The sequence below is a fragment of the Dermochelys coriacea genome, chromosome 10 (genome assembly GCF_009764565.3).
Source record: "Dermochelys coriacea isolate rDerCor1 chromosome 10, rDerCor1.pri.v4, whole genome shotgun sequence".
Taxonomy (NCBI): Eukaryota; Metazoa; Chordata; order Testudines; family Dermochelyidae; genus Dermochelys; species Dermochelys coriacea.
In genome coordinates, this window is record NC_050077.1 from 46,791,251 (window position 1) to 46,807,748 (window position 16,498).

The 16,498-nt window shown below is 55.0% G+C and overlaps 1 protein-coding gene across 4 annotated transcripts in view; it reads left to right on the top strand.

Moving 5' to 3' along the window:
* The window catches only part of SHF (Src homology 2 domain containing F), a 68,692-nt gene that overhangs the window by 32,397 nt on the left and 19,797 nt on the right, over positions 1-16,498 (top strand). For 3 of the 4 annotated variants that reach the window (XM_043494266.1, XM_038418055.2, XM_043494265.1), the window contains exons 3-5: positions 3,350-3,568; positions 6,961-7,098; positions 15,385-15,535. In XM_043494266.1, the coding sequence (XP_043350201.1) occupies positions 3,350-3,568; positions 6,961-7,098; positions 15,385-15,535 (508 nt within the window). The remainder of the gene's footprint in view (positions 1-3,349; positions 3,569-6,960; positions 7,099-15,384; positions 15,536-16,498) is intronic. The other variant, XM_038418056.2, reaches the window with a different exon arrangement.

Genomic DNA, 16,498 nt, shown 5'->3' on the forward strand with positions numbered 1-16,498 from the left:
AGTCATGCCCTGTTGCCCCACCTTCATCCTTTGTCTCTTTCCAGGGCAACCAGGTCACCTGGTCTTTTTGTTCTCCAACACCTTCCGCTGGCTCCTTGCAGAGGAGGGGGCCCGGCTATCAGTTGCCGGGATACAGAGCGTTGGTCATTCTCTGTGCCCAGGCACCCAGTCAGCAGTCAGATCTGCTCTCTCGGGGTCTCTGCAAGGATCACACACCCTTATCCCACCACATATACTTGAGTAATACATAGGGGAAACTGAGGCACACACAGGCTTCAGAGAAAACATTAAGAACATTCACCACCTCATCACAGGGCCCCATGGACTGATACGCTGCATTGCGATGTACCAGGATGGTAATGGGGCAATGAGGGAACCCCATTCCATGGGCAGCCCTGGTTGTTATGCTTATAGGAAGTGTACCGAATCTTTTTAAAAAGGGAATAAGGCAATACACCGGGCCTGGCATATTATTTTCTCACTCCCTTCTTTTTGCGATTAGACCCATCTGCTCAGCTGGCCTCTCTTATTTACTCACACCCTTGCATACCTCACTCATACAAAGAACGATACCTCCATCTACTAAGCAATTAGAGGAAACAGCACAGAGACGGTTGAATACTTGTCTAACAAGCAACCCTGTAACAGCGCATCATGATTTTGAAACAAATCTATCTCATTTACTCCTTTAATTCATAAGACAAATTACTACTAACTTAATAAATCAGGGCAACTTTGTCAGCGATTTTTATTGGGGATGCTTTGGCTAACATGGTCAGTCAGCGCTGCCTGGTGACGTGGGGCAAACTCGACTGTTGCCTTTGTCCGCAGTGCTCGGGTAGGGAACCGGGGGAGGGAGCTGCATTCGGGACGCTGCCTGGCTGGCAATGGAGACAGCTGCTCCGTGTTCATTGGGTCCCTCTCACCTGTACACACAGGCCTTTTCTCACCTGCTGCCCCTACCCAGCCTGTCTCCTGCAGCCCAGACGCACTCCTGGTTCCACTGGGGTGAAGTTGCTCTGGCAACTGCAAGCGTGCTGGGGACATAGGCCCCCTCCTCCTCCCTGGCAGAGCTCTGCCCCTGTGCTGAGCAGCCTGGGCTGGGGGCCTGCTTGGCACTGTTTGCTCCTGGGTCACTGTGCCCCAGATGCCCTGGAGACGGGGGCAGCCTCTACACGGGGACTTTTGCTCTGCAGTCTGGGGCCTTGCTGCATTGTTGGCAGGTCCAAAATTTCCTCCCTGTTTGAACCCGCAGCTGCTCCTGGGCCTAGCGTGGGGTAGGGGAAGGCAGAGGTGCACTTTGCTCAGCATGGCTATGCCTGCCCACCCCGTGGCTGCCCATAGTGGGTGCATGTGCCATCTCTGACCTCAGGGAGAGAACTAGGACCAAGGCCCACAAGTGTATTTCAAACCCCTGGTAGCTAGCATTTGCCCTGCGCCACAGGCAGATCCTGGAGCTCGAGCTGTGCTCCTGGCCCTGTTCCCAGCGCCACAGACAGGTGGCACGCTCTGACACGAACGTGTCATTCTGCACGGAGTGACACCACAGCTGTCCCATGCTTCCGCCTGGAGAGCCAGGTTCCGATTCACTGACACTGGCAAGGGCTGGGCATTGCTCACTGGGTAATATAACATGGGTTTATGGGAAATAGATCCCTGTCATACTAACTTGATATCTTTTTTTTTTTATATAAGATCATAAGTTTGGTTGATGAAGGTGCCAGTGTTGACGTTAACATGCTTAGACTGCCGTGAGGTGTTTGACTTGACACCACACGACCTTTGGATTAGAAAGCTATAAAATAATATGGCATACATTGAATGAATTAAAAGCTGGCCAATTGGTAGGTCTGAAAAAGAAACTGTAAATGGGAAATCGTCATCAGTTGGGTGTGTTTCTAGTAGGTCCCTCAAGGATTGGTCCTTGGCCATACACTATTTATCATCTTTAAATAACCTGGAAGAAAACATAAAATCATCATGGATCAAGTCTGTAGATGACACACACATTGGGGGAGTGGTAAATAAGAGGACAGGTCACTGATACAGAGCAATCTGGGTTGCTTGGTAAATTGGGTGCTAGCAAACAATATGCATTTAATATGACTAAATGTAAATAGATACATCTGGGAGCAAAGAATGTGGGTCATATTTATGTGATGGAGCCTCTATCCTGGGAAGCAGTGACTGAAAAAGATCTGGAGGGTGTGGTGGATAATCAGCTGAATATGAGTTCCCAGCATGATGCTGTGGCCAAAAGGACTAATGTCATTCTTGGATGCAGAAATGGAAATCTCAGGTAGGAGCAGAGAGATTATTTTGCCTCTGTGTTTGGTACTGGTGTGACCACTGCTGGGATCCTGTGTCCAGTTCTTGTGCCCACAATTCAAGGAGGATGTTGATAAATTGGAGAGGGGTTAGAGAAGAGCTGGGAGAACGATTACAGGATTGGAAACCTGCCTTCTAGTGATAGAGGGAAGGAGCTCAATCTGATTAGCTTAGCCAAGAGAAGGTTGAGGTGACTTGATCACAGTCTATAAGTACCTACATGGGGATCAAATATTTAATAGTGGGCTCTTCTATTTAGCAGCGAAAGGTCTAACACCATCCAATGGATGGAAGTTGAAGCTAGACGAATTCAGATTGAAAATAAGGTGTAAATTTTTATCAGAGTCATTAACCATTGGAACAATTTACCAAGGGTCGTGGTAGATTCTCCATCAATGTCAATTTTTCAGTCAAGACTAGATGTTTTTCTACAGCATCTGCCCTAGGAACTATGATGGGGCAGGTCTCTGGCCTGTGCTATACAGGAGGTCAGACTAGATGATCACAGTGGTCCCTTTCTGGCCTTAGAATCTATGGGAAAAAAACCCTGTATCTTCTTCCAGGGCCAGTCATTCCTCTCTACGGTTCCTGGCTTCTCTGGAAGGTGTGTGCAGCGTTCTTTACCTTGCAGGCTGGGGATTATGGGAAGCGGGGTTGGAGCATTGGAACCCTGGGATCAGGGGCTGGGATGCAGGGCACAGGGATGTTCCAGGCATACTGCTAGGTGGGGCCCTAACCCCGGCACATCACAGGTAACTGTTATGTTCTGAGACTCAGTCTTGTTTAGCGAAACGTCTCCAACGCTCCAGAGAGCCTCTCACGCCGTCTGGGTCTCTGTCTCCAGCCCCAGCCCTGGCACTGCAGGTGGCAACCTTGGCCCAGCGTGGAAGGGGCTTGGCAAGCTGTGACTGCAGCTGGTGGTGGAGCCCTGTGCCATGCGGGGCAGGGGGCTCAGCCGTTCAGTGACATAGTCAGGATTTGGAAAGGAGCTCATGGTGTTCTCCCTTCTCCTTCCTGCCAGAGATCCGCCTGAAGGGCTCCCTCGAGGCCCCTGCCCAACCGCTGCCCCTGTACGACACACCTTATGAGCCGGTGCCCAATGGGCTACCCCCAGACAGCGAGCGCTCATCCTGTGCCCGGCCCCGGGAGTCGCGGCTGCCCCAGGACGATGAGCGCCCACCCGAGGAGTATGATCAGCCCTGGGAGTGGAAGAAGGAGCGCATCTCCAAGGCCTTTGCAGGTGAGGGTGGCAGGGGCAGCATAGGGTTCAGCTGCTTTGCCCTGGCAGGGGCAGCCTTGCTGGGGCAGCCTGGAAAGGCCTCATGTTGCCAGTACCCCCCGGGTCTCATCCTCCAGGAACCTCATCCCTAGGGGCTCCCTGTGGCCCCCCTTTCTGTGTGGCATGGGGCAGTTCCAGCCTTCCCGGCCCTGCCCCGCCCCTGGGCTCACATGCACACTCATTGCCTTCTGCTGCCTGACTCAGTGTCCAAGCTTCATGGTGTGGCTCTGAGTCCTCCAGCGGTGGGGCATGGGCACCTGTGCCACTCACATGGGAATTCTGGACTTGGGCCCTGGCAAGGAAACTTTTTGTCAGTCTCTGCGGTGAAGCTGCCCAGCTGCTCTGGGCCTCCCTGGGAACCAACTCCTGCCTGTTCTGCCTGGCTGATCGTGGACCCCAGAGTTTCAGCCCCTGGTGCTGGGGGTGAGGGGGTGGCAGATTCCCTAGGGCCCTGCTGGCTGCCATGTTATTGTTCCCTTCTTCCCTGCATAGTGCTCCTGCCCCAGGGACAGGACCTCCACAGCTCCCCCTCCTGGGCTTCCCTGCCCTGCAGCCACTGCCCTTGGCTGTCTCTGGGCCTTCGGTTTGGGAGTCCCAGCCCCCTTCCCCCCCCACACACACACATTTATCTCCCTGCTGGGGATTGATCTCGTTTGGGCTGGCTAATGGGGAAATCCATGCAGCACATTAGCGCCCGGCTCCCCCAGCCACGCTCGCTAATTGCCCGACTCTTATCTTAGCTGCAGTTTAATTGCAATAGCTCAGCTGTGCCAGGGCATGTGAGTGAGTGATGGGGACCAAGGCTGCTTGTGCCTGGGCACCCCTCTCTGCCGCAGGGTGCCAGTGGCATTGGGCATGAGCCAGGATTGAGGCTCAGCACCAGCCGCACTGATTCCTGCCCTCGGCTTCGCTGGAGGCGCCCCAGCTTCCTTGGGTTTGCCTGAGAACCCTATCCCCTTCCCTCTGAGTCCACACGTCTCGTCTCCCTGGCGGACACCCACTCTTTGTCCAGCCCTCCCATTAGCACTGGGCCTGCACCCATCCCACTCCCCATAGCATGGGCAGGACAGGTGCCTCGCTGCATGCCCTACCCTGGAGCTCCTGGCTTCTGCTCGGGCTGGGAATCTGCTCTGCTGGAGCCCGGCAATCACAGCCCTCTGCTGTCACAGCTCTGGGCTCCCACTCTACCCCCCAGCTCTGCCTGGGTGGTCTCAAAGCCCTGTCTCGCCAGTTTTCCATCAGGCAGCATGCGTCTGTGGGGCAGGGCCCAACCTCACCAAGCTGGTACTAGTGCTTAATAAATCAGTCCTGGCAGCATGTGACCAGCTGTGAAGCATCCCACAGACAGTGTCTGAGTGGCCATTGTTAAGCACCACAGTTAACATGCGGTCAAGGCCAGGATCTCACTCCTCAGGCAGGTGCTTTGTTATAGGTATTGTTAAGAGGGGCACCAGAGGTTGAGTCCCACAAGTAGGGGGAGGGGGAAGGCTGGCCCCCTATTGAGGATATAACCTAGTGCCTGTCCTGCCCAATCCCACCCCCCAAAACAGGCGGTTCCTGCAAGCACCTTTCCCTGTGCACTGCGTCGGGGCGGGGGACTTGGGGCCTCTCCCTCCAGACTAGCCAGCCATGGCAATGGAGCTGGGTGTGGCCTCCATGTCCCTTGCTCATCATGCCAGCTGCAGCCAGGGGGCTGGGCGAGTGCACTCCAGCGCTCCCCGCAATCCTGTCAGCCCAGGGGCAGGAGGGAGCTGTGCCCCACTTACCTGTACATCCATGCCCCAGTGTCCTGGAGCAATGCCCCCCAAGGAAAGCCCCCTGCAGAGATGTCAGTAGAAGGGGTGGGCAGTTTCCCTTGTGCCCAGGCTGTGCAGAGGCTGGCATCCTGGGCATGGGCTGGCTTGCTGCTGTCCCTGATTATCTGGAGGAGTGATGTGGGGCTGGCATGGCCCATTGTAACAGCAGCCTGGGGTGGCAGGAGGGGATTGATCCCGTGCTATGCAGAGTCCCCCGGGGCTCTGCTCGCTCAGCTGAGCTCGGTGTGTGTGATAACGCTTGCTCTGAGCTCACTCCCTTAGCACCCCCATGGAGCTGAGGGCTTGGCACTAACCCAGAGCCATCCCACGGGCATGGCTCCGTTTCCTGGGCCACTGCGCTGTCCCTGGAGGGGGGGCACCATTCGGGGCTGGGGCACAGCGAATTCTGCTGCCCACTCTGCTGGCCCACAGCAGCCATGAGCACCACAGCACAATCCCCCTTGGCCATCTGGGAGTGCTGGGGTAGGAAGAGCCTGGGAAAAAGGGAGGCCAGCCAGGAGATTGAGGAGAGGGGAACATGGCCATGCTCTGAGGTAAGATTCAAGAGGTGCTGAGATGGAATTGAGCGGGACAGGCCAAGGAGAGGGAGCCCAGGGAGTCAGGTGCCCCCCTTCCCCCCCCCAGCTAGGAGCCAGGGGCCAGCCTGGGCTGCAGGCGGGAGGGGCAGACGGGGTGCTTCAGGGGCTGGCAGAATTGGGAGCTACTGAGCTGTGGAGGGGGCAGGACCCCAGGAGGGAGAGCATGGTAGGAATGTGGATGGGCACCAGCCAGGTGGGAGGAGAGGTGGGCTTGTGGGAGTCTGTGTAGAGCTCCGGGAGAGGTCACAAGGCTGTCATGGGGAGCTGGAGAGCGTCTGCCAACGAGGATGGGGTGATTGGGAGGGGTGGGTGGAGCGCTGGGGCTGTCCAGAATGGGCTTTAGATCTGGGTGTCCCCCGCTCTCTGGGTGCGGGGGCTCAGCTGGGGGCACTGAGTCTGGGTGGCCAGACGCCCCCGCCCAGGGGCCACAGTGCTGCGAGAGCCAGACATGTGGTGTGCTGGGATGTTGACAATCTGTCCCTGGCTCTGCCCTGGTCTGTAGTGGGGCAGCTGCTGCCAGGCTGTGGGTGCAGCAGGGCTGTTTGCTGAGGGCTGTGCCCCCAGCAAAGCTCCTCTCGTGTGTGTAGCACTGCCCTAGCAACTGCCTGGGCCCTGGCCCCACGGTGCAGCAGGAAGATCCAGGGGTCTCCCATGACTCGCCTTGTGCCTCTCACCCTGCCCCATCTGGGCACTGCCCTGCACACTGGCATCTAGGGCAGGTGCTGATTTGCAGCCTTGACCAGCCTGGGAGTTCCAGCCTGCAGAGAGGAGCTGGAAATCAAGTGTGGGGCTGGGCACATGGGGACTCAGCATTTCCCCCTATCCTCCGCTCTCCCCACACCGCTTCCTGCCCACCTCCTCTGGACCCTGTGTGCCAGGACAGCTCCAGCCCGCTCACGCGCACGTGCGCGCTCTCTCTCTCGCTCTCTCTCTCTCCCTCCCTGCTGCCTCTGTCCAGTTGAGATCAAAGTGATCAAAGACTTGCCATGGCCTCCCCCTGTGGGACAGCTCGACAGCGGTACAAGCCCCCCCGATGGCGAGACCCATGCCCCTGCGCACCGCAGCCAGCCCCAACACAACCACGAAGACACCAACGGTGAGTTGCCCTCAACTGTGCCCAGGGCCACACACTCCCACAACCTGTGGGGCTTCTGGGAAGCTCCAGCCAGTGCAGCGCATGGCTCCCTGCCCCACATGGGCAGCTGCGTGGGTTCCCCTAACACACACCCATTCTCAGGGGCTGAGCAGCAGCAGCTGCCTGGCACAGGGGCTCGCTGGACGTCCTTAATGGTGCCAGCAAGAGCAGGGCCGGATTAACCTTTTGTGGACCCGGTGCCAAACATATTTGTGGGCCCCCATGGAGGCAATGGAGCATGGCACGGGAAGGTCAGTCCCCAGAGCAAGGGGCCAGCCAGAGGCAATGGGGCATGCATGGCAGGGGCGGCCCTGCTCTACCCAATGCGAGGGCACTATTTATAAACTGGCAGTTGCCAGACACACAGTGGCCTGCCCAGCCCTGTGCTGCCAGCATGCTCCTTCCCCTCGGGGGCAGGCCCTGCCACACTACACAGCCCCCCCTCCCCCACCCAACACCCCCCGACTCCCTATGGCTAGAGACCCCCTGGATCTACTATGCTGAGCACCCCCCGCCCCACCCACAAATGCACAGCACCCTGCACAACACCACCCCTGCCCACAGCCCCACCACAACTGCCTAGTGCCCCAATGCACACAGATTCTCCCCGCCCCTTCACAGCCCAGCACCCCCCCAGACTTCCCACAAACTCACTCCCCCAAGCCCTGCCTCCTGGCCACATTCACTGGCCCTGCTGGGAGTTGACTGTGTCTTCCGGGCTGAGCCGGCAGCACAGCCAGGGCTGGTCCCTTGGGAGTGGTGCGATCAGCCAGTTCAGGACCTGCCTCATCTGGGCTCCCTCAAAATTCATTGTCCGAATCCCCCAGAATGCACTGTTCTGGTAGCTGTGCTGGAAACTATGGGGTAGGTACCCAGAGGGCATGGCAGCGGAGATGGATTAGGGCAGCTTGAGCGTGGCTGCAGGGCCCTGCCATGAATGAGCTGGGCTGGTGCAGAGTGAACCCCGGTCACGCTGGGCAGTGTGGACAGGGGCAGTGTTTGTCCAAGGCCCCAGCAGAAAGGCAGGAAGTGGGGGTTAGTTCCTACAGGGGGGTGTGGGGAAACTGCCATGCTGTGCTGGAGGATGGCAGTGATGGAGCAGGCTTCCCAAAGCCCGCTCCGACTGGTGGTGGAGGAGGCTAATCCTGTGAGCAGTCCCGCTCCCTGTGGCTCTGCGCCACTGGCAGGGCTGCCAGGACCAGTATGTCAGGACAGTACAAAGGGGAATCTTGCCATGGCTGGGTGATCAATAGGGCACCTGTGCAGCAGGGCTGTGCTGCCGAGTAACGATAATGAACCCTCAGGAGGAGAGGGAAGCAAGAATCATCCTGTGAGGAAATAATACCACTAACAGGCCGATCTCTGGGGTAGCTCTAAGCTCATTCTGCCTCTCTGATGCCCAGTGGGGCTGTCAGAAATGTAGGCAAAAAGCTGGCTCTGGGCTGCATGGGGCAGTGGGTGCAGAACAGCTGCTGTACTCCCCCCCACCCCCCACAAGTGGCAGTGTGCTGGCAGGGAAAAGTTATCATTCTGATTTGTGTTGCCCTAGTGCCAGTCACGGGTCAAGACCCCGTTGTGCTACTTTTTGTAACCCAGTCTCATGCTTCAGGACTTCAGCCAGTCGCTGCCAGGGGTGAGGAAGGAATATTTTCCCCACATGCACAATTGGCTCCATGTATTCTGGATTTTATTTCACTTTCTTCTGAAGCACCAAAGATTGGCCACAGCTGGAGATGGGGCACAGGATGGGGTGGACCAGCATTCTGAGGTGTCACAGAGAATCCTCTTTCTTAGATGCATGGGAGTGGGTCTTGCTCACATGCTCAGGGTGATCAGATTAGGGTCAGGAAGGAATTTCCCCCCAGGTCAGATTACAAGAGACTTTGGAGGGGTTTTGCTCTCCTTTGCTGCATGGGGTGTAGCATCCCCACCTAACCAATTCCCTGCCATTGCAGGGGTCTTGGGCACTGTTTTGCCTCAGCACTCCTGTTCTCTGCCTGTGGCTCACAACCGTTTAGTCTCCTGAGGGCTGAAATGTTTTGATCTAACTATAGTTCTTGGGCTCAGTGCAGGGGTAACTTGCTGTGTGTTATACAGCAGGTCGGACTCAACAGTCTAATGGTCCCTGAGATGCTGTGAAAGTAGGAAAAGACAGTCCCTATCCTGCACAGTTGCAGACTAAGACAGGAGATGACAGATTTGTGGATTCATAGCGTTTAAGGCCAGAAGGGACCATTCAATAGCTAGACTGACATGCTGTGTAACACCAGCCATTACATTTCCCCCTGTATTGAACCCCATAACTTGTGTTGGGCTAAAGCATCTCCCGGAGGCCCCAGTCTGGATCTGGAGACCTCAAGAGAAAGAGATGCCAACATTCCTGTGCTGGTTTGTTCCAGTGGCTAATCACCGTCCCTGTTAGCAATCTGTGCCTGATTTCTGACTTGAATTGGTCTGGTAGCTCCCAGCTATTGGTTCTTGTTCTGCCTTTGTCTGCTAGAGTCTAGGGCCCTTTAATATCCAGTCTTTTCTCCCCAGGATACACCGTAATCAAGTCACCTCTCAATCTTCTTTTTGATAAGAAGATTGGGATCTTTAAGTCTCTCCTCGAACAGCATTTTCTCCATCCCTTTTGTGGCTCTTTTCTCACATTTTTCAAAGTCCTTTTTCAAATGTGGGCACTAGAACTAGATGCTGTATTCCAGTGTCTGTCTGACTAATGCTGCGTATGGAGGTAAAAATCACTGCCCTACTCCTGCTCACTACTCCCCTGTTTATACATCCCAGGATCTCATTAGCTCTTTTTGCCACAGAATCACACTGGGAGCTCACATTCAGTTATTGCCCACTATGATCCCTAAATCCTTTCCAGAATCACTGCTTTCTAGGATATAGTCCCCCATTCTGTAGGCATGGCCTGCACTCATTGTTCTTTGATATAACACTTTCATTTGGCAATATAAATCATCCCATAGTTACCTGGCTCATCCTGCTTGCCATTTTTGAATATGGGCTCATTAGCACTCTTCTAGTTTTCTGGAATTTCCTCAGTATTCCAAAATTTATTAAAAATTATCAGCTGGCCAGAGATCGCCTCAGCCAGCTCTTTTGGAACTCTGGGGTTCAAGTAATCCAGACCTGCTAGTTTAATAATGTTTATTCCTAGTAGAATCGTAGAACTGGAAGGGATCTCAAGAGGTCTTCTTGTCCAGTCCCCGGCACTCAAGGCAGGACTATGTAGATATTATCTAACATCCTCCTAGATTACTAATGGACTAGAAAGTATTTGGTGATTCTGCTTCTTTCCAAAGAGAGAGAGCAGCAATATTTGTGGAACGCTTCTGCCTTTTCTGCATCATTATAAAGAATGTTCCCATCTCCAGCTAACAATGGGCCCATACCAATGCTAGGATTTCATTGTTGCTAGTATAGTTTAAAAACTTATTGTCCTTACCCCTGCCAGCCATGGATTTTTCCCTAATTCCCTTAGCTTCAATTACTAATTTTCTGCCATTGCTGAACTCTAATTGATATGGATTGCTGTCCATTTCCCCCATTTACTTTGGATACTAACAGACCAATGAGGGAGCACAAAGAAACAGTGAGATTGTATTGGTCAGCACAATGGGCAGTGAGCTCAGCACACCATGGCTTGGCTGTTGTCTAGTTTTCTGTAGGCATCATGGCAAAGGAGAGTTTTCAGGAGGGATTTGAAGGTGGATAATGAGGGAGCTTTGGGGGATGTTTATGGGGAGCTACTCTGTGACAGCCAGACTAGTGGGAGGCTGTGTTACCCCTTCCCTGCAACCTAGGGTGCCTTGCTGAAGTGGCTTCCACCTGGGCCACTCAAACAGTCTTTCAGCGTGCAAGTCACGCGCTGAGTGTCTGTGTGTAACTGCAGCACCACACACCCCACCCCCAGTTCCAGATTTCCCCCAGAAATATATGTCCTGTATTGCCCAACCCTCTGCTGGACAGTATACATATTTCAAGTCTGTTATTCCTTTAAGGGAATAATATACCAGTTTATTATTTTAAATAGTGTTACCCACATACTTCAGTTTAAACACACTGGATTAGATAAAACAATAAAACAAGTTTAACTACAAAGAGAGATTTTAAGTGAGAACAAGTCATAAGGCTCAACAATCAGAAATGGTACAAGAAAAATAAAGATAAAATGCTTCCTAGGCCCTAATTTAACAAACTATATTAAATTCAAGCAAAATTTCTCACCACATGCTTCCATCAAGGTTACTGACCAAACTCTTTAAGTCAGAACTCCAATGGCTGTTTCCTTTTGTCTTCTCAGGAGCAGAGAATGCAATGGGCAGGGAGTGGGAGGGGTCTCTTGGGGTGTTTGTCCCATCTTTTAATAGATTCAGTCTCTCTCTTGAAAAAACATTTCCAGCTGGGCACTAGGAGCCAGAGTCGGAAGGATGTTCCCTGCTGCTTCTTTTTCACCTGTTTTGAGCTTGCTTTGCTTTCCCTTCCTGCTTGGTGACTCTGTTTAAATGCAAATTAAGGCAAACACACACTCCTCTGGCCAAACAGGCCTGCGTGACCAGTTTGGTGCTGTGTGAGTTTTGAACATCACACTGGGGAATCTTAGAACATCACTTGCAGTGTTGCCACACACATTTTATTGGAGTGATACCAGGAAATGAGTTTTCAAATGCTGCCATGTGCAAAGATCATTATATTGCTGTGAACACGAGGGTGCAATTCCATCACAAACTCCAAAGAAAGAGGGGCACCAAGCGGCTTGTGTGAAAATGTAACAAGTGGTGTGATGGAGCCTGGCATCATGGAAGCAGGAGCTGACATCTCTCTAGAGAATGAGAGCTTTAGGTGGTGCAGGGCCTTGAAAGTGAAGACCAGTAGCTTATTTTTCATGCGATAGAGAAGGGGCAGCCTGTGGAGGGATGCAAAGATGGGTCAAAGCGACAGGCTGGGAAATGATCTTTGCGGGGGCATTTGGAATGGCTATGGGAGGGGCAAAGTTGCATGTGGGGGGGTGAGTGAGGCTGGGGGGAGTAGGGGCTGAGCTGTGGCATTGAGTGTGGCTGGAGGGAGCTGTGGGGGGTGAGCACGGCTCGAGGGGCCTGTGTTGGGTGAGTTGGCCGGAGGGGGCTGTGGGGAGGATGAGCCATGGAGGGTGAGCACAGCTGGAGGGAGCTGTGGGGGGCGTGTACGCAGCTGGAGGGGGCTTTGGGGGGGTAAGCATGGCTGGAGGGGGGCGTGCGGGGGGTGAGCTGTGGCATTGAGCGTAGCTGGAGGGGACTGTGGGGGGTGAGCAGGGCTCGAGGGGGCTGTGTGGCGTGAGTATGGCTGGAGGGGGGGCTGTGGGGAGGATGAGCCATGGGGGGTGAGCACGGCTGGAGGGGGCTCTGGAATTGAACTGTGCTGGGGGAGCTGTCAAGGCTGATTCCCCACTCTGGCACTTCGAGGCAGGAGGTGGGGGCCCGCAAGAATTCTAAAAATTAATATGGCCACTCCAGGCTTGTATTAAACTCCCAAGGTTACAGCTTCTCTCTGACCTTGGATGGGTAGGTGGTGCCACCACCCAAGTGCAAAAAAACCCTTTTACAACCCAGGAAGGCGCACTTGGGAATTCCTTCCTGTGGGGTACCCTCAAGCCCTTTCACCCCCGCTCCGGGGAAGAGCTGAGAAAGAAAACAAAGGAAATCAGCTGTTGCCACCAGCTAATTAAACAACATATGCATAAACCTGTTAGGTAAATTTTATTTAAAACAAAAAAGAAAGAAAATACATTTGGACCTTAGGCTTTTTACTCCATTTTAAAGAAACAATTACAAGGATTAAGCATCAAGATAGCTCTCTTGAGGTCCAGCTAAAAGGTTACAAGCAAAACAGAAGCACCTGGGGTTAGCACAGAGGAGTCCACAAGCCATAAAGAAATAAAAGAGATAAACCTACCTGTGTCTTCCTAGACATTTCCTGATCTACTTACATACCTGGGGTTTCAAATGAGTAGTTTCTAGGTATGATCTAGTGATTTCATACCTGGCCCACAGCTTTTTACAGCAGCGCTCCAGCCCTGTCTCTGCACTGTCCCCTCTCTCCGGAGAATATCAGACAAAGGGGAAGTTTTTTCCCAATTTTAAAAAGTTCTAGCCTTCCCATTGGCTCTTTTGGTCAGATGCCCACTCCCTTCCTTTTACTTATGGACTTTTTTAACCCTTTACAGGTAAAGCAAGTAGAGAACAGCTACTAACAGGGATTTTATGGCTGGCTGGGTGTCCATAAAAGGGAGTTCCCTCCCCCCCCCCCGCTCATTTATCACAGGAGCTGAGGGAAGTTGGAGGGAGCATGATCCGAGGGGGGTGACGGGGGGCTCAGTGTGTCCCAGGCAGGGAGCTAGTGAACATTTCAGGCTGTGGGCGGGGGTGCTGGTGGCTCTGGCAGCTGCAGATCCCTGCAGTGTTGTGCCAGTGCCATGCCCTGCTCTGTGCTGTGCGGGCTGCGCCAGCCCTGGCCACAAGTCTGTTCTGCACACTGGCTCCATCAGAGCCTGGCATGGGACACTCAGGAATGTGAGGGCAAATTAGCTTCTGGTGCAGTGACCACGCATTAACCCTTTGTGGATGCTGCAACAAATTATGGCTGCCGACTGCTGGCAGAGAGCGCCCCTCAGGGTTACTGTGCCCGGTCTGCACATCACCAGGCAATGCCGCTCAACTTGCCTGAGTGTCCCATATAGACAAGCCCCATAGTGGACCTCTCTGTGGGGCTATGTGGAGCTCAGGCGGCTGTGGGGCCTGGTGGGCGTTGCCATGGGCCTGCGTGGAGTTCAGCTGGGCATGGGGCTAGGCGGGTGTTGCTGTGGTGCTGCATGCAGCTCAGCCAGCTGTTGGACTATGTGGAGCTCAGCTGGCCATGGGGCTGCGTGGAACTCAGCTGGCCGTGGGGCTTGGTGGGCGTCCCGGTGAGGCTTCATGGAGCTCAGCCAGGATGTACTGTTCTGGGTGTGACTGTGTTAAGGGGCCAAGAGGGCAGAGTGCTGCTCATGCGTAGCCCCGGAGTTGTGGGCAGCACTGGGCAGGGAGAGTCCCAAGTTGGGACGCTGGCCCAGATCCTGGTTCTTGCTGTCTGTGCCCAGGGCCAGGGAGCCTGCACTCTGAGGGGGGTGAGTTGCATATTGCCCGGGTTGCCCTGTTGCCACTTGGGTGGGCCTTGCAATGGGCAGGAAACCTCCCTGAAGAGCACTGGAGAGTTTTAATGATTGTATTGGGACTATTTCCTGTGTCCCGCAGCCAGGTGCCTCAGTGAGGCCTTGTGGGACCCTGGGAAATATTGCCTCTGTGCCCCAATCCATCTGCCACACTCCCTCCCATGCCCCCTTTCCTGAGCCAGCCACACTCTTTCCCCCTTCTGAACCCTGGTTTGAGCTCACCACCCAGCCCAGGCAGTGCTAGCACTGATCTCCATGCTCAACAGCCTGCGTTCTCCTGCACCCCAAGCTGTGCCAGCCCTCTGCCTGCTGGAGCCAGGCTGCGGGGAGCCAATGCCTCGCAGACAGCAGCCTCTCAGCAGTGATATTCCTTGGCGCACCGCATTGTGCCATGCTGCCCACATGCTGACACGGTGCCGCGCAGGCTGCGGGAGCTCACTCCCTCGCTCCAGTGCAAACTGCGATGTGGGTGCAGGTGCTGCTGCAGACAGCAGTGTGAAGCCAGAGCAAGGGAATGCCTGGCCTGGCACGGGGGACAGCTGCACTGCTCCCCCTCAGTGGTGCACTGTGCAGGGTCTGTGTCTCCCCTGTGCCTGCAGGGAGGCTGATAATGGCAGCATGTCCCTCCACCCCAGACAGGGTGAGCAGATGTCCTGATTTTATAGGGACAGTCCCGATATTTGGGGCTTTGTCTTATATAGGTGCCTATTACCCCCCCACCCCCTCCCGATTTTTCACATTTGCTGTCTGGTCACCCTACCTCCGCAGCACATCTCCATGGGGACTAGCATGCATGGGCCCCAGGGCCTGTGTGGGGTTCGTGCCTCCAGGCCCGGTGCAGCACTTGGTGTGCAGGGGACGCCCAGCAACGCTCTCCCCACTGGGGCCTGTGAGCCAGAACTGGCAGGCTGGCTCAGTGCCCCAGCTGTGGGGAAACAGGGCAGGGCAGCGGGACGCAATGGGGGGAAGCTGGGCAGGGCAGCAGGACGCGGGAGGGGAGCAGCACCCAGTGCCTGCCAGCTGCCCCTTAACACTGCGTCTGTCTCTCCCAGACCATTGTGAGGGGCCAGGGCACGGCCACTCGTCACCCAGCAGGGAGAAGGCCCGAACTGCAAACAGACACGTGAGTGGAAACCCCAAGACAGAGCCCAGCCTGGCCCTCGGGGAGAGGATCAACCCCACCCTGCCTCTGGAGAGCCAGTGGTGAGTCCTGTACCGGGCAGGGACGCCACCAGCCCTGCTGCGCCTGCGGGCCTGGCCTCTGGGCACTGGTGTCACGGAGTCCCCGGGGGATGCTCTGGAACTGCTCCCTACGAAGCCAGTCAGGACTCGGGGGAAGTCTCCTTTCTGTGAGCAGACTGTCTGCAGGACACACAGCTCACACAGCTTCCACCTTCTGGGTCTGACCTCAAAGCATTCAGCATCCTCTGCCCCTCTGTGCACTTCCCACAGCAAGTCCACTCAGGCAGGGTCCTGGGGAAGCCAGAGGGTCCTGCACCCCAACTCCACAGTCAGACGTGACTCTCAGCCAGCCAGTAAAACAGAGGTTTATTAGATGACAGGAACATGGTCTAACACAGAGCTTGTAGATGCAGAGAACAGGACCCCTCAGCTGGGTCCATTTTGGGGGCAGTGAGTCAGACAACCCCATCTGCTCTTCTCTCCATGTCCCCAGCCAGCCCCAAACTGAAACTCTCCCCAGCCCCCTCCTCCTCTGGGCTTTGTCCCTTTCCCAAGCCAGGAGGGCACCTGATTCCTTTGTTCTCCAACCCTTTAGGTCTCACCTTGGGGGGGGGGGGGGGAAATGGCCCAGGCCATCAGTTGCCAGGAAACAGGGTGTTGGCCATTCTCTGTGTCCAGACCCCTGCACACACCTGCCCTCTAGGGCTTTGCAACTGTCATACACCCTTATCCCACCACCTAGATACTTAAGAACTACATAGGGGAAACTGAGGCACCCCCACAATATTCAGAGGAAACATTAAGAACGGTCCCGCTTCGTCACATCTCTCCCCCCTTTGAGACCGAACTGAGCGGGGTCACTTTAGCCGGTGACCTGGGGAAGTTCGAAGCCACCAACGTTCCCATGGATGCCCCAGCATCTCTCCCGTTCCTTGGTGGGAATTACACCAAGCCCTTCCAGTTTCACGCCCTCCCTTAGGTCGG